The 22,193-nt window shown below is 45.2% G+C and overlaps 1 protein-coding gene across 1 annotated transcript in view; it reads left to right on the top strand.

Moving 5' to 3' along the window:
* LOC103194374 (carboxyl-terminal PDZ ligand of neuronal nitric oxide synthase protein) overlaps positions 1-22,193 on the top strand; it is a 560,749-nt gene that overhangs the window by 524,060 nt on the left and 14,496 nt on the right. Inside the window, exons 7-10 of the mRNA XM_007937765.2 lie at positions 3,971-4,137; positions 5,989-6,171; positions 14,329-14,494; positions 18,829-19,237. Coding sequence (XP_007935956.2) covers positions 3,971-4,137; positions 5,989-6,171; positions 14,329-14,494; positions 18,829-19,237 — 925 coding nt within the window. The remainder of the gene's footprint in view (positions 1-3,970; positions 4,138-5,988; positions 6,172-14,328; positions 14,495-18,828; positions 19,238-22,193) is intronic.

The following is a 22,193-nucleotide window of genomic DNA, read 5'->3' as shown; positions in this document are numbered from 1 at the left end:
CCATGGTACTTTCAGCATTCTTTGCCAACACCACAACTCAAAAGCATCAACTCTTCTTTGGTCTTCCTTATTCATTGTCCACCTCTCACATACTTGAAAATACCATGGTTTGGGTCAGGTGCATCTTAGTCTTCAAGGAGACATCCTTGCTTTTCAGCAGTTGAAAGAGGTCTTTTGCAACAGATTTGCCCAATGCAATATGTCTTTTGATGTCTTGATGTCAGAGAGTAGCACTATCTTATACCCATGCCTCCAATCCCACAAATTTCCTGATTTTGCCTGAAGATTTTTCATATAATTCATACCATTCTTTTTCATATCCTTTGGGCCTTTTGAAAGGAGCTCTGGTGGCGCAGTGCCTAAGGCATTTGACTGCTAACCAGAAGGTTGGTGGTTCAACCCACCAGTGACTCTGTGGAAGGAAGACCAGGGCAATCTCCTTCCATAAAGATTTACCACCTCAGAAAGCCAGTGGGGGTCGCTATGAATCAGAGTCAACTCAGTGGCAGTGGGTTGTATTTTTTGGTTTGGGCTTCTTGATGTCGGGAGAGTTATAAGTACAAGATTTCCTTTTTATCTTATAGGATTTAAAGAAGACCAGTAGCTGAGGCTCCTCCTCTAGAGCTTTTCTCATCTGATACACTAACAGACAAATACACAATGATTTTAGCCCTCCATCAAGCGTGTTCCTTCTGCCTACCTTAGTCTCCCCTGTCTGGCTTCTAACAGATCTGTTTCTATATTGCTTTGTACCTATTACCTATATTAAATCTATAAAGATTAGTCTACAGAACTCCAGATGTGATCATTATAGAATCCACTGGGCAGCAGGATATCTCTCAGACACATACTTCACTTCAGGCTAAGTTTTAGAACTCCACTTATGGAAATGGAATAGATGTGAGGTATTTGTGTTCTTCTGACTCCCCCAGAACAGAGCTATAACCTGAGAGATTTTCTGATCCAACCCTGGGCTTTTGGCATAGGTATGTCCAAACCCCCTGTGTCTGGCGCTACTTAGTTCTCCTTATTAGGAGCTCTGGTAGTGTAGTGCCTAAGGCATTTGACTGCTAACCAGAAGGCTGGCGGTTCAAACCCACCAGCTACTCCTCAGAAGGAAGGTTGGGCAATCTACTTCCGTAGTGATACCACCTCGGAAACCCGAGGAGGAGTCGCTATGAGTCGGAATACAACTCTGTGGCAGTGGGTTTGGTTGGTTGGTTTATTAGGATCTCCAGAATGGCAGCATGGTGAGTTGCTCCTATAGTCTAATTCCCTGTTTTGCCACCCTGTCATGACACTGTTTCTTTCATCCTGTATTTATCAACACTTTCTTTGTGCCAGATCCTTAGGAGAAAGAGGAATAAGACACATCCCTGACCTCAAATCTAGAAGGGGAAATAGATGGACAAGCAAGTCTGATACCATGTGCTAAGTATCAGGGGGCACTATTCCTCCTTATGGTTGATGGCCACCTCTCCTGCTTAAATGCAAGCCCATTTCACCATGTTCATTTCTATACAGACATGGAGAACCAGCTGCTCAGTTCCTCCAACCTCATCTACCTATTGAAAAGTAGCCAGTGTGTTACCCATGAGGTTTCTTTCTTTCAGGCTAAACTAGAGCCATGGAGGTTGCTTAAGAGTGCAGGAATGTGATAGAAGGCTGCCTACAGGGATGTAGTAGAAAGCAGCCTGTTCTCTTTGCTCCTTGCCCCCTGATTTGCATGAGGAGAAGAACTGCCAGGTCTTCTCTACCAGGCCTCAGTCCAAGACTATCTTTTCCACTGCACACCATTCCAACCCTAAGCAGAGCCATCTCCCCAGTTCCCGAAGTAGCCAGGAGGAAAACCAAGCATACTGCTTACTATCTAAATACTATTCTTGTTTCTCTGGAAGACTTATGTGGATTTGCATGGGAAGACTTCTTAGAATGATTTGTTCTGCAAGGCAGCTCCTCAAACTGAGGCCTGGTTCTCTGAGTAGGCTTGAGGTTTAGAGAATCAGCTATCAGTATTTCCCGCTTAGAGAATCTGTTCAGTTTTATACTTGGTGCTTAGTCTCTGAAAGCTTTTAAGAAATTTAATTGAAGATGGTAGTGATGAACCTAATCCCAGATACTATGTTGTTATTAGGTGCCGTCGAGTGGCCTCAGACTCATAGTGACCCTATGTGGAACAGAATGAAACACTGCCTGGTCATGCGCTGTCCTCACAATACTTGCTATACTTGACCCCATCTTTGCAGCCACTGTGTCAATCCATCTTGATAAAGGTCTTCCTCTTTTTCGCTGACCCTCTACATCCCAGATATAGAGAAAGAAAATATTGCTTGTGAAGTGCTAAGGGATTATCTTTTGTTTGTATAGAGTCTGAGAAACAGAGACAGAGAATGAAGAAAAATAGCAACTAGGACTTTCATACACTGGTATTAAGCAATATGGTATGTGTATAATCAAAGACATAGTCTTTGTCATCAGTGAAAAGGAGGAAAAGTGGGAAGTAGAAAGGTTGAATAAGGAAGGTGTGGAGAACCAGCCACCGGTCTCTCTCCTCCTATCACTGCCTCCTTCTGCAGGCCTCTTTTCAGGCTTTTGCTCTGGGCAGGAGGATCAGAATTAGGCTTTGAGGGGTGGGAGACTGATACCGTGTTAGGATGAGGGCTTCAGATTTCCCTGCACTTATTCTTTGGTCATGTAAACTTATCTGTCCATAGAACTCAGCTCTCTAATTTTATAGTTGATGAAACTGGAGCACAGGGGACTAGGTTATTTGCCCCTTATCCTATAGCTTATTAAGGGCATGGGTGGGGAAACCCCCCATGTGGTAGTTAAGGTTATTTGTCAACTTGGCTGGGCCTGGTTTTGAGTGGCTGGGCAGCTGGATGTTGTTATTCCCCATGATGAGATTGGTAATTAACTCCATGGTGGAATCTACTGGAGTAGCTGAGTAGCTGCTTTAGGGATATGGGCTGCTTCTAATATATAAGAAGCAATTTTGAGGAAGGTCTCCAGCTTTTGACATGCTTTAATTCTGCATGTAGCTGAGTCGTTGTTCAGCAGCCTGCCATGTTATCTGCCGATATTAGGACTCTTAATAGACTTTAATCAATGGCCTACGGTGTGGTTTAGTAATATCGGGACTGTGCCTTTTCACTTGTCAGCCTTGAGTTTGTCAGCCTCAGCAGCCAGCAGCTGCCTGAGTGAAGAAAGCCTTCAGCTTCAGTGGGCCGGGAGCAAGAGACAGAGCTGAAGCTCAAGGTCAAGGGCCTTTCACCCAGACCCTAGAGCCTGGTATTTTGAGCTTGGACTTCTAGCCTCCAAAACAGTAAGAGAATAAGTTCCTATTTGTTAAAGCCACCCATTTGTGGTATATTTCAGTTAGAGCAGCACAAGGTAACCAAAACACCCCACACCTCTGGACTCTCAGTTGAGGGCTTTTTCCCTTGGCTGGATTCCATTCCTAAGCTGGGAATGTGACTGTCCCCCTTCTTCCAGAGTCACCACACTCTATCGATATAAATATCATGCCAACATAGCAAAACAATCAAGTCTAGACTTGAGGAAATGTTCCTTTTGTTTCAGGACTTTAAAAACATTTTAAAATGTATTAGGTTGGGAATTTAGTGTACTTGAGTAAAAAGATACGTGAAAATGTTTTGGAGCCTGAAGGCTTAACTTGTAGTGCCTGGGTAGCACAAACAATTAAGTGCTTGACTATTAGCATAAAGGTTGGTAGTTCAAACCGACCCAGGGGCATGTCAGAAAACAGGCCTGGTGATCTGCCTCTGAAAGGTCACACACAGCCTTGGAAACCTATGGACCAGTTCTACTCTGCACACATAGGGTCACGTGAGTCAGAATTGACTTGATGGCAACTAGCAACAGTAAGTAAAAAGTAAGTGCTAGGCAAAGGAGGGCATTGTTCTTGACCTCACAGTTCCCTTTCCTGCCACCTATGTTGTCCCTGCAGGCCGCCAGCTCACTGGAGCCGAGAGGGCCACTACAGCCACTGCAGAGGAGACTGACATCGATGCTGTAGAGGTCCCACTACCAGGGAATGATGTCCTGGAGTTCAGCCGAGGGGTAACCGACCTTGATGCAGTTGGGAATGAAGGAGGCTCCCACACAGACTCAAAGGTAGTCAAGAGGGGCCCATCCAGGGGCTCTGCACATATTACCCCCGCTGCCTACTGAAATAGCCTATGTCACAGCTTTAGCCAATACCAGTCATCTTGTAGCTCTTGCTGGGTCAGCTTCAGAGTAAGGCACTCCACAGCACAGTGGCAGTGCCTAAGCATGTGCCCCCTCCTTTCTGAGGGGCCTGACTTCTGGGACTCAGCCCACAGTGCTAAGTTGTAGGTACTGTGGTGTTCCAGAGAGCTGCTGAGCTTGGTCCTGATGTGCCTTGCCCTCCTACCTCCCAGGACCCACCCCCCCAATACATTTTATGTCCCCTTCTCCCCAGAACCCTCTGCCCCTAATGGCATCTCATCTCTGCACAGTATTTGTTCAAGGCCTAAGGCATTTGACTGCTAACCAGAAGGCTGGCGGTTCAAACCTACCAGCCACTCCTTGGAAGGAAGGTTGGGCCATCTATTTCCATAGTGATACCACTTTGGAAACCCAAGGAGGGGTTGCTATGTGTCGGATCCGACTTGATGGCAGTGAGTTTGGTTTGGTTTTTAGGAATCCTTGCATACCAACAAACATAGTCCCCTGTGAACTGCTTTCAGCTAATGGAGCAAAGTAACTTTTGGCTCCTTCTGCCTGCAGCTAGAGATTGTGTGCCTTTAACACTCCTGTATAATAGCACTGTGGAGTATGGAAGTTGGTTCATTGGATATTAGAAACTGAGAGGACACCTTCGGCGCCATCACCCCCAGCCCTCACATCTTACAGGTGGCATGACTGAAGCTCCAAGGAGTTCCTTAATATGATTCATATTAAGAAAAAACTTGGGACTAAATAATCCAGATTTGCGGGGGGTGGGGGGGGTTGCACCTTGAGACCTAATTCTAACCTGAAGACAAAGGAAAAGAAAACTAGAAGGAAAATTACTAAAGAATGGTCTTTCAGATACCCCTCTTTCCTCCTCATTCATATGCCTTAGGCCAGCTCATCAGAGGGAGAAGTTTGTGTAGTTTGAAGATAATACACTTCAGAGTGGTCTGCCTGATACTTTCTTTGGCACCCAATTTGTTCCCTACCAAGCGGCAATAGTGCTGTCTTTAAGTGCCTTCTTCTTGCATTTTCTGAAGAAGGACCAGCAATAGAACTACCAGAAACAAAATGTCCTTCCCTGGAGTCAAATAATAAATGTAGGAGTAATCTTGGTAGAACTGTCCAATTGTAGGAGAGATTTAGGAGGGGAGGGGACAGAAACTACTTTGAGCTGAAGAGGGAGGCTCTCTTCCCCAATCATTATTTGTTTTAATGTCTAAGCTTTCTTCTCTGGTGGGTTTACTGTGAAAGGAGGCACTGGAGGGTTTAGGGACCCTCCTCTCACATGGCCTCTGCCTCCAATGCCCAACACATGAAAATGTCCAGACCCTGAAGGAGGAAGCCTTAAAGATGCAGCAGAGTAAAGGATTAAAGCTGCCTCCTTCCTCTTCTCATAGTGGAGTGGTAGGTAGCTACTTCTGTAGAAATAGTTTTCTGTGAGTCTTGGACCTCAAGTGACTCAACAATATGATATAATTGGAAGTGGTGGGCATGAGATGGGACAGTATCAGCTGCCTATCTCCCACCACATTGGACCAATTACAGAAGTGTACACAATGATCTTCTAACTATGTGGTCCCAGCCCAGGCAGTTACACCATCTTCTTCCTGGGCCCTGTTTGTATTTCCACTGAAGATGTTAGCATTTCCAGCTGGGGGTTGTAAGTGGGTTATTTTACTCAGCCCACGTTCATGCCCATGTATATACAGAAAAAGCGAGCGCTCTAAAGATGTCCATGTGTCACATCCCACGTCTCTTCTCCTCTAGGTTTCACCCCACCCTCAGGAGCCCATGCTGACAGCCTCACCCAGGATGCTACTTCCCTCCTCATCCTCGAAGCCACCACCGGACTTGGGCTCAGGGACACCGCTCTCCACCCACCACCAGATGCAGCTCCTCCAGCAGCTCCTCCAGCAGCAGCAGCAGCAGACACAAGTGGCTGTGGCCCAGGTTCTCCTCAGCCTCCTCCCTACTTCACAGGCTCCACTATCATGGGCTTGACGCACCTTCCCTAGCCAGGGGCTCAGGGCAGGTTTAAAACCTAGGGAGCCCATAAGGAACTGCTCATGCTATTCGATCATTGCTTGTTGGGTACATGGGAAGTTGGGAGGGTGAGAGATGGGGGATGCAGTTGTAATGGAAAGAAACATTTTTGATTTTCCATGTATCCCTTGCTCGGAATTGGGCTTGGCTGGCTTGGCTGGATGTTGTTGGATAATGACTTGATCTTATCAAGGAAAAAGATGCACACAATTCCACCTTTCCTCCCCTGACTTATTTTCCTTTTGTTTGGAGTGGGGGAGGGATGCCTTCCAAGTCAGGACAGGTCTGACTTAAGATACCACCCTTAGAAGTGCTTGAAGTGTGTGAATTGGTGCCAATCTCCCTTGCAAAGACTGCTACCCTGCCATCTTAACCTCCATGTCCAAGACAGGCTTCCAAGCCTCCATCAGTGAGCCACTTATTCCAGGCAGTATTTGATATAATATTGGCGTAGAATTCATTGTAATTATATTTAACTTACAGGAATTTAGGTATATGATCTGAATCTCAATGAGAAGAATTGGCTTAGCTCTCTGGATCAAAGTTTTACTTGAGCTTCAAAGACTTGTTGGGCTACTACTGTTTTGTGGTGGGAAGGGAACTGATTTCTTATGCTGCATTTAGCAGCAGTTACTTCCATTTGCTTTCTGCGAAGGGCAGTGTAGTCAACATCTTCCTTGGAACCTAGAAGTCTTGGCTTCATCTTCACCACAAGCAGTTACGGAATGACAAAGACATAGATATCACTCATACCAGTTAAATAAAGGCTGAATCCTAAAGTGCAAGTCAGACAGGGCAGGACCTGAATGGATGGATGAAGACAAAGAGAAGATGGGCATTCGAAATTTATGGGGGTTAGAAAGAGATCCAGTAGGGCAGCTCTCTGCACTGGCATTCTGAGTCTGCTTGTGTATCTAGAATGGCAGGGAGAAGACTTCTCTAGGGAGCACTTACTCATCCCTGCTGTACCTTCTCTCATTCTCTTCCTGCCTTCTCATTCTCAGTCAGAGCTGTTCTTTCCCACACATACACCTTGAGCAAGCGTCCAGCAGCCTTGCCTGATCCTGCTAAGAGAAGAGTCTTGAACAGACCTTGGAACACAGTCTCACATTGATCTGAGGCACAAGCCTCCTGGATGACTTTGGTAGCCAGGCTTCTGAAGAACAGAGTCAGGGGGACATTGCTCCCTAGTTATTTGAGCTTTTTATAAAATTTCGACCATGGAAGAGGATATGTGCTGTTGCTGGGAGGGTTTGAAGGTGTTGCCAAAACAGCAACAGAGGAGGGAATGTCATTAGTGGATTCTTATGATTGGGGGGGAAGAAAGCAGTCCTCTTTGTCAAATCAATTAATTCATCTGCTATAGTTAATGAGTGTGTGGCAGTCCCGAAAGTCCCCACCCCCTGAGAGTGATGGCTGACAGAAGCACAAAGCCCGAGTGCTCCAGTTCAGGGTCCATCTTCAACTCTCACATCATTTTCAAAAGTTTCACAATGAATACAAATCCATTCTTTGACAATTATACTTTTCTCTTTCAGCATATCATTTGCCAGGCAATTATTACTTATCTGAGAATGGGATTGATGCATATTCATGATGAATATTATCAGAGAGGCATTTGAATTTGAAGTCACTGCTAAATACTAAAGAGAAACTATTTGCAAATGTATACTCTACACAACAATGTTGTGGCGCTTGAAGGAAGCACTCAGTCTACAAAGCAGCCAGACTTATAACTTGTCCTGGGTCTATCACAGTCAGGATGAAACCTCAAGAATGGTTTCCTGGTACAGAGTCAAGTTGTGCTACTGTCCTTTGGCCAGCACTGAACTGGCCAGATTTTAACTGCCTCCCTCCTGGAAGACAAAGGACTTAGAGGGAGGGAACAGTATGATGCTTGAGTTTCGCTTCATGAGCCTCTCAATTGCAGCCACTTCATAGGCTGAGGTGCCCTTAATCTCTCATTCATTTGGAATCTTCTGAGTTGATTATAGTCACCAGTGCCTTGGTTGACACTCACTTCTGGCAAATGATTGAAAGGCCACTGTAGTGTATGAGAATCCCACTTTGGTGAGACGATTTTGGATAGGGATTCATAGGCTCTTCCAGAATCTTCAGATTGGGCAGGACCTTGTAGGTCATCTGACAGCTTCTTGAACATACTCCTTTCCTAGTCTCTAGCATCCTACCAGGTAATTTCTGACCATCTGTCTTCTGTTTGCATATTGCTTTTGCTGCCCAGGAAGGCAGCTGGGGTGGTAGTGTCCCTCTCTGCTGGCTCTTGTCCTGCACACAGATTCAGTCCTAAGCCAGCCTTCAGTTACAGGTCTTTCTGTATGCTCTTCTTTCTCCACTCACTTCATAGCATTTGATCCGAAGGCTTTTTGTTAGTATCCATATCCTTGGCTAAAAACAATTATATAAGCGATGTAGGTGGATTAATAGGTCTCCTTGGCATCTTTCATGCATTTAAAATAGATCAAATCCAACACGATTGATTTTTTTCTATACAAGCAGGATTGATTTCTCTGTTCAGCATGAGGTTAGCTTTTACTTGTTCTGTCAGACTATTGTCACCAAGCTGCAAAGTTTTTGTCTTTCTTCAAATCTGTCATTTCTGTCTGTCTTCACAAAACTACCAGCAGTCTCCAGAATTCTAGTGGGTGAAACTCTGACCTCAGCATTTTCATGTAGCTTCTGGGATGATTTAAGGAAGAAGACAGAATTTCCTGCAGACAGGTGCTTTCTTGGGGTCATTTGTTGCATTATATACCTACCTCCCACCCTACCCTTGCTTATTCTCCCAGGTCAATCTGGTTCTTCCATTGTAATTGGAACAAGGCTTAGGTCTCCTTCAGGGTATTCTGATTGGTCTAAGATACCAAGGCCTCTCCCAGCCTCACCCTAAATTGGCTCAAACCTGGCCTAGAAGGAGCCTTCCCTGGCCTTAAAGGTATATAGGCAAAGGTGGTATCCAACCAACTCTTCAGTGTTTCTAGGTTAGACCTCAGTGTGTAAATAGCAGATCCTTTTTTCCAAAGCCCCCCTGACCACTCTCCCAACCTAGCATGAGGCTTGCCTGGCTGCCCTAGCTTCCTGCTTTCAGATCGAACAGAAGTTCAAGGATGTGAATGACAGTACAGCCTAGCCTTGAACCAAAATGGGAGGTAGCTGGCATCCGCATGGCCACGGGCTGGGCTCATATAACTCCGGAATTGATTTGGGGCACTGCGGCTGACTGGCATCTGTTAAGTAGGCCAGATTTGTTCACAGTTTGCCAGTTTCTGGCCTATCTCATGGGGAAAGTGTTAGTGCAGCTCAGTATTGCTATTTAAAGATTTCTCCTCTACCTGCTGCCATTTCCGCTTGTTGAAGAACAAGTAATTGGCTATTTATGCTTCGCCGTCGTGTGTGCTGTGGTTAGTTAGAGAAACAGTGCTAAATAAGAAGCTCTGCACCCCCCTCCCCAGGCCCTAGATTTATCATTTGTCCTCGTGGCTTCTCCTGGTCCCCAGTGCCCTGGCGTGTACTGCCTAAGTCCCTGCCTTATGCATGCTGGGACAGCGCCGCCTGCCTCTGCTTGTGTGTCTGGTGTGTGGGGGGCAAATTGCTCTGGTTCTCTCCACTGCCATTTCCATGTCCCTGCTGCTCCCTAACTTCAGCCTGGCCCTGGCCCCACTTCTGATGGAGGAGCTGGAGTCCAGGCAAGTGGGCTGGAGAGTGAGTGGGTCAATGGTCTGGTTTTGCTGGGTGGGGCGGGAAGGTGGGTGTTAGAGTTTGGGGAATGGGCAGAGAGCTAGAGGGTGCAAGGTTAAACTTACGCATGTAGTACTGTGGCTAGAACACAGAGGTGAGCATCTGAGTTCTGGCACTCTAGGCCGTGGCCCTCCCACAGACTTATTTTGTAACTGGAAGAGTTATTGCCAAAGACAACACAGCCCTGGAAAAGAGATGTTAATGCTTACCTTTCCAGGAGCCCTGGTGGTGCAATGGTTAAGTGCTCATCTTCTAACAGAAAAGTTGGCAGTTTGGATCTACCCAGCAACTCTGCAAGAGAAAAGAGCTGGTGATCTGCTTCCATAAAGATTAAAAAACCAAAACCCAACTCACTGCTGTCAAGTCGATTCTGACTCATAGCAACCCCTCTTTGGGTTTCTGAGGTGGTATCTCCACGGAAGTAGATTGCCCAGTCTTCCTGAGGAATGGCTGGTGGGTTTGAACCGCCAGCCTTCCAGTTAGCATTTGACTGCTAATTGTCACCAAGCTGCAAGATTTTTGTCTTTCTTGATATCTGTCATTTTTGTCTGTCTTCACAAAACTATCAGTAGTCTCCAGAATTCTAATGGATAAAACTCTGTCACGTGGAGTCAGTCGAAAATCAGCTTGATTGCACCCAACACCGACACCTTTTCAAAGGTCCCTGGGTGGAGCAAATAGTTTGCTCTTGATTATAAACTTAAAGGTTCGTGGTTTGAACCCACCCAGTGGCACCATGGAAGAAAGGCCTAGTGATCAGCTTCCATAAAAATTAAAGGCAGGAAAACCCTATGGAGCAGTTCTACCCTAACACATGGGGTCATGATGAATTGAAATTGACTCCATAGCAAAGGGTTGGTTGGTTTGTTTGTTTAACTTTGCAAAAGATATTTAATTCTTTGAAAGAAAAAGGTGTTAAATACAAATAAATATCCATCTGTCAGATAAGAAATGGCGCTCTCTGCTCCTGTTGTATGAATATAGAAATAAGCACAGAGAGCTGCAGCCAACTGCTCCAACCAAGTCTGGAAAGAACACTGCCCCATTTCAGTGCTTTGGGTCCAGACATACATATGCAAAGCAAGAGGATTGTGAAATTTCTGCAAAGTTAAAAGAAGTTCAGGCTGCTTTGTCTCAGCTTGGCCTGGTTTGCGTTCTCCTGCAGCGTAGACTGCTGCAGCATGCGGTCTGAGCCTTATGCCTGATGCCACTTTTGATGGCTGCAGAGGCAGAAGGGCTCATTAGTGTTGGTTTCAGGCAGCAGCAGCAATGTGTGCTTTCACATTAACAGGGCTTGAAAATACAGTGAAACCTGTGAGAGCTGGAACTCGACAAGACTGCCTTGTTTCTCTGGGTCTCACAAGTTTTCTGCCTTTGACAGTCACTACTTTTCTATAACTCTTTGTTTGTTGTTGTTTTTGTTGTTGTTGTTTGCCATGGAGTCGGACCCGACTCATAGCGACCCCTCCTTGGGTTTCCAAGGCAGTATCACTACGGAAGTAGATTGGCCCATCTTCCTTCCGAGGAGTGGCTGGTGGGTTTGAACCACCAGCCTCCTGGTTAGCAGTCAAGTGCCTTAGTCACTGTGCTACCAGAGCTCCCAACTCTTTGTTTAGTGGAAGATATTTGTGCTTTCCTTCTCTGACAGGTTTCTGCCTTACAGGGGTCCTGGCTTTCACAGGTTTTACTGTACCTGAAATGTCACAACTCTGTGTTTGCAAAATTGAAATTCTTATTTTTAACCTGGTACAAGGGGCACTCAGCCACAGGAATATTTTGTCAAGACCTTTACTGCCAGTTGATCTGTGATGGAAGCATTTGGTTCAGTATCTTTTGTTATGGACGGTATAATGGTTCGACCATTGGAATGGAACATGAGTAACATGCAAAAGAACTTCCAACTTTTTTTTTTCTGGCTGTTAAAGGAGGGAACACTTCCTTTTCCCCCATCCCTGCTTCTCTACCTCACAGTGGAGATTGAAGAGTCTTTAACAAATGGTCCCTAGTACTGACCACTGTGTCCTCCTGGGTATAAAATCATAGATTGTCTGAGCCTCTAGTCTGCTCTCTCAATCAATAGAAGAATGAAGTCCAGAGAGCAGAGAGTCATGTACAACTGCATAGTGAGTAACCAACAGACTCATGTGTCTCCACTCCTGACCCACGGTTCTCAAATGGCCTGATCTGTTGGGATGTTCAGATATGAGGTGCAGGTACCTGAGTGTGTCTCATGTGCATAGGAGTTCCTCAGTACCCTGTTGGTGAGGGATATGCAGAATTCTCAGCTTTCTCTTTTATATCCTTTCCAAAATTTTCCTCCACATTTCTGCCTGACATTCTTATTTGATTCTAGAGAAAATAGAAAGTGAATAATTAACCATTCTCTGTGCTCAATTTATTCCTTTCAAATACTGTTGGGATGAGAAACAGTACAGGTGGAAGGTTACAGTGACCCTTCCTTTGGCACCACTGCGAGGAACTTCCCATTGCAATTGTCTTGTTCTTCAGAACCAGTAGTATTTAGGATCTCCTGGTGAAATTTCCCCATGCCTCAGTTTCTAAGGAAGATAGCCACCTACCATTTGATACCCAGATTAAAATACTACTGGCACTTCTCTCCCTGATCTTTCCCATTTACATGAGGCAGCAAATGGCCAATGTCATGACAGACTACACACTCTCCCCTTAACAGCGCTTTGTGAGGGATAGATTTGTCTTAGATTCCTTAGCATATTCCCCCTGCAGAGAAGATGGACCCAACCTTGAAGGGCTGCTAACGGAAAGTATCAACTCATCTCATTACTGGCTCCACTCAGTTAGAAGCAGATCAACTTGCAAGGTCAGGTCCTCAAATCTGGGCAGAGGGAAGCAGCCATTTCACTAAACAGGATGATACTCTTGAGTACTGGCTACTGGGAGGTACAAACAATGGGCTGGGCAGGTCCCTTGGTTGAGCATCACCAAGCCCTGGGTGTACATGGTCTTCTGTTCCCAGAGAGCAAACTGCCCTTTAGAAATCTAGAGCATTTGTTTTTTGGGCATGGGGATCTACTGGTTCTTGGGCCTCTTTCTTCCTTCTTCTCCACTTCTTGCTCCACCTGTCCTGCCCCAATCAGCCTGTGTGTCTTTACCCACTCTATTTATGAGCCAAGAAAATCTTCTTCCTCACAACCTGCTGCTGTGGCCCAGGATCACCACATTCATTTGTTCCTTTTCTTCAAGGATCTTCTTAAACCCTCCATACTAGTTGTCCCTGACTGGAGTGATGTGGCCCCTCCACTCCCCAGAGAAACCTTTATCCATTTCCTAACCCAATAATCACATAGGTGTGGACATTGCTACTGCTCTTATGATTTAGTTTCTTCAAGCTAGAGCCTAATTGCTCCACTTTTCTTCCCACTGAGTTTGTCTCCACACCAAGATGACACCCACAGAGCAGACCTATAGAGACCACTGAGCTCTAAGTATGTAAGCCTGACATTGTTGGTGACTCCACCATGAGGAGTGTTTGAATTGACATGGGTCCTCCTCCCCACAGTGTGCCAGCTCCATAAACTGCCTCTAGTAGATTATCACCTCGGCCCTTCCAGGGTTGTTGGAGGACACCCTGTCACAAGTCAGTCAGCACACATGTAACTTCTGCAAAGTGTGAAGCACTGTCCTAGGTACTATAAGAAATACAAAGGGAATGGACAGTCAAGGAAAAAAAACTGACACCCACAGACATGAAAAGATAAGATGGCTTTATGATGACCCCCTTGGTAATTTAGAAAGGTCACATGTAGTGCCTCCTATGGCCTGTTATATTTGGACTGGAGGAAGAGGGAAGGAAAGATTGAATGGGGATTTGTTATGACACTATTCTTTGCTCATAAATCAATATATCAGTTTTTATTTAAAAAGAGAGACAAGAAAAGGGTACTTTGCTCATCGTGGCAGTGATACATGAGCTACTAAAGAAGTTCCTGTGACAGGGATAGAGAGCACAGGGGACTGAAGGGACTAGATGATAGCTCTCTCCTGCCTCTTGGCCTCGATGTAGGGCCCAGAGTGATAGGTGATACACCACGGCCCTCACTTCGGGACATACAGAGAGATGTATAGGCCAAGTGACCTGGTTTCTTTTGGCTCCTTCTCCTCCTGATGACAAGCCCCCCTCTGCCCATGAAGGTCTCCTTCATCTTAAGTTGAACATGGAGGGCATTTCTGGTAATGGATTTGCACCAGCAAGTGACTCTTAGTTACATTTATGTCCCTCTTTTCTCTGTGTCCTGTCCTGTTTTCTCTGCCATCCCCTTCTCTTTGCAGGTTCACTTGCTGAAGGACCAGTTGGCTGCAGAGGCTGCGGCACGGCTGGAGGCCCAGGCTCGTGTGCACCAGCTCCTGCTGCAGAACAAGGACATGCTCCAGCACATCTCACTGCTGGTCAAGCAGGTGCAGGAGCTGGAGCTAAAGCTGTCGGGACAGAACGCCAGTAAGCAATGCCCTTCCCAGCCTCTCCTCCCCCTGTGGAGGCTCTGGAAAACAGATGTTATTTTCCTGACAGCGTTTCTGGTGCTTTATTGGACCACTAACCTACCCCTGTATTCCAGCAGAAAACAAAGGCAGCTATGTGTGTGCTGTCCATACACTTCATGGAATTACAGGATTTCAGAGCCAGAAGGAATTTTGGCTGTCTTCTAATCCAACGCCCAGACTTGCACTTGAATGTCTGGAGAATTACTGCCACATACTCATTTAGTCGCTCCTGGATGGGGGCTGAGGTACCCTACCTCCTAAGGCAGGCTATTTCTTTTTCAGATGGTCTTTCCAATCAACTGAGCACTTACTATGTGCCATGCTCTCTGTGAGTTCTGTGGGAGACACCAAGCTGCTTAGTAATTTACTATCTTCTTGCCTAGTCCCGTCACAACAAAAACACCACAAATGGGTGACTTTAAAGAATGTAGACTTAATTTCTTAGTTTCAGAGGCTATGAGTTGAAATTCAAGGTGTCAGCAGGGCTATTCTGTGTCAGCTCTAAAGGAAGAAACTTTCTTATATCATTCAGCTTCTCTAGCCTGGGGTATTTCTTGTTATTCCTTGCCCTGTAGGCAGATGTTCCCATAGTATCTTGCTCCTGTATGTATCTCTCTCTCTGTGGCTACATTCCCCTTCATAAGACACTAATCAGAAGGGTTTACGTTTAGGACCTAGTCCACCATGTTAGGTAATGTCATTAACATAACATAAACCTATTTCCAAATACCGAAAAACCAAACTCACTGCCATCAAGTCAATTCTGACTCATAGCACCCTCATTGGGTTTCCAATGCTATAAATCTTTAGGGAAGTAGATCACCCCATCTTCCTTCCATAGAGCAGCCAGTGGGTTTGAACTGCTGACCAATCCCATGAACAGGTTCAGGAGTAGGATCAACATTAATTGTAGGGAACACAGTCAATCATAATACTCTCTCTGCACTATTTATTTTCACAACTTTATAGCATAGAAAGAGGAGCTCTGGTGGTTCAGTGGTTAAGGCATTCTACTGCTAACCAAAACGGTGGTGGTTCGAACCTACCAGTGGCTCTGCAGGAGAAAGATGAGGCAATCGGCTTTTATAAAGATTTACAGCCTTGGAAACCCTATGGGGCAGTTCTACTCTGTTCTAAAGGGTCACTATGAGTTGGAATCAACTCGATGGCAGTGGGTTTGTTTTGGGGTTGGTAGCATAGAAAAAGCAAGGAACAGTGTGTGTGTTTAATGGATAAAGCAGCAAAGTCACTCCTGGTTATTGATAGAGGTTGCCTGGCTGTCAGTCTGAGATGACATCTGGGCTGTACCAAGAAGCCCTTCTTGTTGTTGTTGTTATGTGCCATCAAATTGGCCCAGACTCATAGCGACCCCTCCTTGGGTTTCCGAGGCAGTATCACTACAGAAGTAGATTGCCTCATCTTCCTTCCGAGGAGTGACTGGTGGGTTTGAACCACCAGCCTTCCGGTTAGCAGTCAAGTGCCTCAGCCACTATGCTACCAGAACTCCCCCAGGAAGCCCAAACCTCCATGCCTTCCTCATGAGCTTATCTGTGAGTTGCTTGTGTTGTGCCACAAGCTATGATAGAATTCTTTTTACATGATCTCATTTAATCCCTGCAGTGCTAGATATCGCTACCCATTTTTACAGATGAGGAAATAGACTCAGAGATGTTAAGTAACTAGCTCAAGATTATAGGACTAGCAAGGGGTAGAGTCAAGATTTTTTGCAGGTCTAATTGCAAAACTAATACTTTTCTTACTGTACCAATAATTTCCTCAAACTATCCCATGAGCTTTTTTAAAAATGGGTATTTCTGGATCCACCCCACAGAGATTCTGCCTTTAGGATAGGGTAAGGAACCTATTTTAAGTAGTTTGGACGCTACTGTTTTATCAGTCCGCAGTCTCTGTGGATATTCCAGATTTTTGTTTATTGAGACTCTGTTCTCTTCTGGGAGCTCTGGTGACGTAGTACCTAAGGCATTTGACTGCCAACCAGAAAGCTTGCAGTTCAAACCCACCAGCCACTCCTTGGAAGGAAGATTGGGCAACTACTTCCGTAGTGATACCACCTCAGAAGCCCAAGGAGGGGTTACTCTGAGTGGAATTGACTCTACGGCAGTGAGTTTGGTTTTTGGTTTTGTTCTCTTCTAATTAATGCTGATTTACAAGATCGTACTAAAGATTATCTCAAGCTTTTGACATGGCTTTCTCAGTTTATAGCTTTCTCCTACCACAAGCTTCATTCAAGGCATTCATTGGCGTCCCCAAATCATCACATGATTCCCATTGCCCTGCCTTTACCACATTCTCAAAGCTCCTGTAGGCCTCTATAGGTAGAAAGTAAGGGATGCCTGCCTCTGCTTTGAGCCTCTAGTGAATAGGGCTGGTCTTTATGTAGAGGTTTGGACCTTCTTAAGCTACTAGTATAATGAGCCCTGGCACCTGCTAACCAAAAGGTCAGCAGTTCGAACCCACCAGCACCCCTGCAAAAGAAAAGATCTGGCAATCTGCTTCCACCAAGATTACAGTCTAGGAAATACTATGAGATAGTTCTACTCGGTCATACTGGATCGCTGTGAATCAGAATTGATTCAATGGCACACAACTATACCACCACAACAAAACAACTAGTATAGGTCCCTGGGTGGTGCAGATGGTAAAGTGCTTGGCTGTTAACTGAAAGGTTGGTGGTTTGAGCCCAACCAGAGGGGCTTTGGAAGAAAGTCCTGGTGATCTATTTCTGAAAGATCACATCCTTGAAAACCCTATGGAGCAGGTCTATTCTGTAACACATGGGGTCACTGTGAGTCAGAATCAACTTGAAAACTGGTAGAGCTGCTGGGTAAAATGTTGCCTAGTAATTGACTCCTCCACTTGATATTCCACAAGAAGTTAGTGGGACTATTATGAGCCCTTTTCCCAGATCTGCATATCTCCTAGGATAGATCAGTCCCCATCCATTCTACCCTCTGTTGAGATTCACATTACTCCCAGACTAAATCTCTACCAAACTGACAGCTGTGGCATAATAGAAAGAATCCTAGAGTCAATAGAATTCACTAGAACATATATTTTTCCAGACCATTTGTTTGTTTGAATGTTGTTTCAATAAACAGTACCCTGTTCTTATGCTAGAATCTAGCCCATCTTCTGAGCTCCTGAAGGTACCTTTTTTTTATTTTTGATGAACATACACCCATTCAACAAGTTTTAACACGTACAATTCAGTAACACTGGTTGCATTCTTCACATTGTGTCATCATTCTTGCTGTCTCTTCCCAAATTATTTTATCACATTAACTTAGATTCACTGTTCCCTAAACTTCTCATCTATGCTTTCAAGTTACTGTTGTCAATTTGAATATATATGTGTGTGTGTGTGTATGTGTGTGTGTGTGTGTGTGTATATGTATATATGAAAAAAATACATATATATACACACATATATATATGTATGTGTGTATATATATATATATATATATATATATATATCTTTTTAAGATCCACTCCATATAAGCATGATGAATAGGAAATGGGAATGCATCTTCTGAACCTGTAAGATTTCTTTTTCTTTAAATTTTATTTATTTTGTTGTTCAGAAATACACAGAGCAAAACATATTACACCGATTCTACAGTTTCTACATGTACAATTTAGTGATGTTGATTACGTTCTTGAGTTATGCAACCATTCTCACCCTCCTTTCCTGAGTTGTTCCTCCCTCATTAACATAAACTCATTGTCTGCTAAGATTCCTATCTAATCTTTTGAGTTGCTGATAAAGATAATTCTTAAAACAGCATAATGTTCAAGATAAAGGTCTCATTTTTGTTGTAATACTCAGGCAATTTGTATGCCAATAAAGGAAAAATTCAGTCAGACAAAGATAAATTCAAATTGCAGCTCCTATAACCAAATCACTGAAATTCTCAGAGCTCAGTTGCCTCATCTGCAAGTGGGACCAATGATAATAATTCCTATTTACTGGGGCAGTGGAAGAGCTAAATGGAATAATCTATAAAAGCTCCAAGTTCAAGGATTGGTGCATAATTAACACTTAATGGATGTGAGAGCAAAACTCTGCAGCAAAGTCTGTATGATGGGATGGGCTGCATAGACTGAGATGTATCCTTAGGCTTTCCCTGCACCATAGGAAGAGGATAAAGTGTTAAAAGATACAAAACCTCTGTGAGGGAAGGAGTCTTGCTGGAGCACAGGGCGCCAGAGGGCTTCCTAAACCAACTTTGTGGCCTAATGCAGCCCTACCCTTCTTGTCTCCTCCTCCAGTGGGTTCCCAGGACAGTTTGCTGGAGATCACCTTCCGCTCTGGAGCCCTGCCTGTACTCTGCGACCCCACGACCCCTAAGCCAGAGGACCTGCACTCACCGCCACGGGGCGCGGGCTTGGCTGATTTTGCCCACCCAGCGGGCAGCCCCTTAGGTAGGCGCGACTGCTTGGTAAAGCTGGAGTGCTTCCGCTTTCTCCCGCCCGAGGACACCCCGCCCCTGGCACAGGGCGAGCCGCTTCTGGGCGGCCTGGAGCTCATCAAGTTCCGAGAGTCAGGCATCGCCTCGGAGTACGAGTCCAACACGGACAGTGAGGAGCGCGACTCGTGGTCTCAGGAAGAGCTGCCCCGCCTGCTGAATGTCCTGCAGAGGCAGGAGCTGGGCGATAGCCTGGATGATGAGATTGCTGTGTAGGTGCTGTGAGGCGAGAAGGAGATGGAGAAGGAGGAGGAGGATGCCATGGTGGTGTTGAGGGGCCGTGTGGCTGCTGCCCGGTAGGGGGACACCTAGCTAAGGAGCGCTGAGGAGGATACAGGGGCTGGGGAGAGTGTAAGGTTCCAGAAAAGGATAAGGATTTTGCCTTGGAGGGTAAAGTGATGATGAAATTGGATTCTGAGAGGTGAATTGGCTCCTTTCTTCTGTTTGTCACTAAAGGAGATGCATGGCCTTTCAGAGCCCATGAGTTTGTGAGGGTCCCTGTTCAGGGCTACAAAGTTGCTGAAGGTCCTGACCCGTCTGCTCCATTATCAGACTACCCTGTTGTATGATAGATACCCCAGTAGCCCTCTTGCAGTCCTCATGTCCATGGTCCTGACTATGAAGGGAAGCCATTGGTACCTTCTCAGGTACTTATTTTTGGATCCGGTTGCCTAACCCTCCCTTGACCTTGATGGGGAAGAATTCCTTCTCTAGGCCCTTGCTGAGGTTGTAGATGTTAAATGTTCTGGGCTATGAAAGACAGCATATTTTCATGTGAGCATGGAATTGGTAGGTGTCACACTGGATAATCTATTAGTGGAATTGGATCCAAATATTTTCCCTAGTTAAATATCAGGTGTTACTTCACGGGGAGACTAGGAGTCTTAACACTATCCAGGCCCTTGCTGTGGAAGCCTATTGGGAAGATAGCCTCTTGGCTGCTACAAATGACCTGGGTCTGATTCTTCAGTATAGAAGCCCTGTCCACCTCCTGCCTGAAAAGCCTAGCTCATCTAAATGGAAGTGGAGAAGATTGTCTGTGGCCCTTGTGTCCCACCTCAGGGGCTATGCCCATTGTAGCTGTTGCAGTACTCACTCTTGCCTCTATGAAAACCTCAGAGCCCCAGCCTTACCTGGAACCTATTCTTACCTCTCAACCTGTCCCCTCCATTGGGCAGTGGTGGTCAGGTTTTACTGCAAAAAAATGGACATGGGCTGGTAGGTGAGACTCTTTTGTCTACTTTTCAGAATCACTGCCACTTAGGTCAGGGACCATAGCCACGTCACCCTTAACCCATCTCTGGGTTCATGCCTTCAGCATACCTGAACAGGTGCCATGTGCAACTTTTTTGTCCTTTACAGTCTAGATCTGGCTAGAGATCACCATTAGTTACAACAGGCTGACTGGGCATTGAGGACAGTGTCTTTTGCCATAAGTGGTTGGTCACAGATTTAAACATGGCAGACGAGAGAGCTGAGACATGTTGGAATAGTATGTTCAGGGAATTAAGTCTTTGTCCCGGACAAGAAGCTATACACCCAGACTACAGTATTATTTGAGAGTCAATTAGTGAAGATTTGGTTATCCCAAGATGAAATTCTTCAACCTTTGCTTTGCTTTATAATTTATATTAATGAAAGAGTAGCTCCTATACCACAACTAGATTTCTTCCAGACCAGAAAGTCCAAATTAAATAAATATAGCTTTATGTTAGTTTTCCTTGGGAATTGGTGCTCCAGGGTGTCAGTGAATCTAAGGATGGGGTGTGTGTGTGTGTGTGTGTGTGTACACACACACACATGTGAGAGGAGGTATACACATGTATGATGGCTTGTGACAAGTGACCTGAGATAAGGGAATGGAAATTTCCAGGGCGTTTGAATCAATGTTAGATTTCTGTTATTTCCTGCTATGCATTTAGTTGGAGAAGGTTGTTCTGATTTATCTTATTTTCTAATTAACTATTGGGAGTAAGTCCAGGAAAGAATCCAGTTTGGCTGAGCCTACTGAGTTTATATAATCTTAACTCAGGATGTCCCTTGCATCTGGGACCTCTTATAATGTCCAGTATCTAGGAAAGTGGGAAGTCTGATTTCTTAAGGCCCATGGCCTGCAAGCAGGAGCAGAGGATAAAGCCAGAGGCCAGTGGATTAGGTATGTGGAATATGGTTGGAGGAGGCTTGTAGTGGGATGGGGCAGGTGTGTGTGTGTGTGTGTGTGTGTTAGTTAAGTTTCTAAAATGGTCTTGAAAAACTTGGAAGGGCAAGAATGAAGGAAATGAAGGAGAGAGATAAAGAATCAGAGAAAATAGTTATTTGTAATGCTGAAGTGAGCCCCATTCAAGACTCTTGCCATTGGGGTGCTCTGTCCTGCCATCCTTTCTCCTGTTTAGTCCCTCCCTGGAGCACTGGCTTGTGTGGGCATTGTCCCCAGTGTGACTCAAATAAGTGCACACTCAGAAAATGTGATACAAAGGACAGATCTTGGAGGGTGGCCAGCCATCAACCCTCCTTCAGGGCCACTGGGCAGGAAAGGGAATGTTACAGACTTGATTTCCCAGTGATGTCACCCTGTCCTCCTCCTTCCTGCTTCTTGCTCTGCTAACTCAACTCCTGCTTTCCCCTTTTTCATCCTTCCACTCTGCTGGATGCAGAGGACAGTGGACCCCAGGGGCACCTACCTTCCAGGTAACAAAAGACTATGAGCCCACTGGCCTGCCCCAGGTCCCACAGACTCTCAGGCACATGAGCCTCTCACAGTTGCAGAGCCAGGGAAGAATTTCTTTGCCCAGGATGGACTTATATTGGGATTGAAAATTATATTCCTCGTATTCCTGCTTATATCAGTGCTATCTGTAAAGCCTCTCCATAGACTCACTTCTCTCGACTGACCTTGTTTAGAGTTGTATTCTTTTTATTTGCTCTTTGCTGGACTGCTTTCTCTCGCTCCCACCCCACAACCCCCCCTCTTTTCCTAAAACTGTTGTGTCATTAACTCTGTTGGATCAATTCTCTGGGAAAAGATTCTGTTAATGTAAGTGCACTTACTCCCTGGATGTTGTCACTAGTCTGGTGGCTTTTGCTAAATAAACCTTTCTTATTTCTAAAAGCTTTTCCATTGTCTTTTCTTGTTTCTTGTTCTGCTATTCCACCTGCTCTTTCTGTCCT

The sequence above is a fragment of the Orycteropus afer genome, unplaced genomic scaffold, assembly GCF_000298275.1.
Source record: "Orycteropus afer afer isolate SDZICR_OR568_19922 unplaced genomic scaffold, OryAfe1.0 scaffold00044, whole genome shotgun sequence".
Classification (NCBI taxonomy): Eukaryota; Metazoa; Chordata; class Mammalia; order Tubulidentata; family Orycteropodidae; genus Orycteropus; species Orycteropus afer.
Note: the sequence above shows the minus strand (reverse complement) of the source record. Positions and strands in the feature narration are given on the sequence as shown.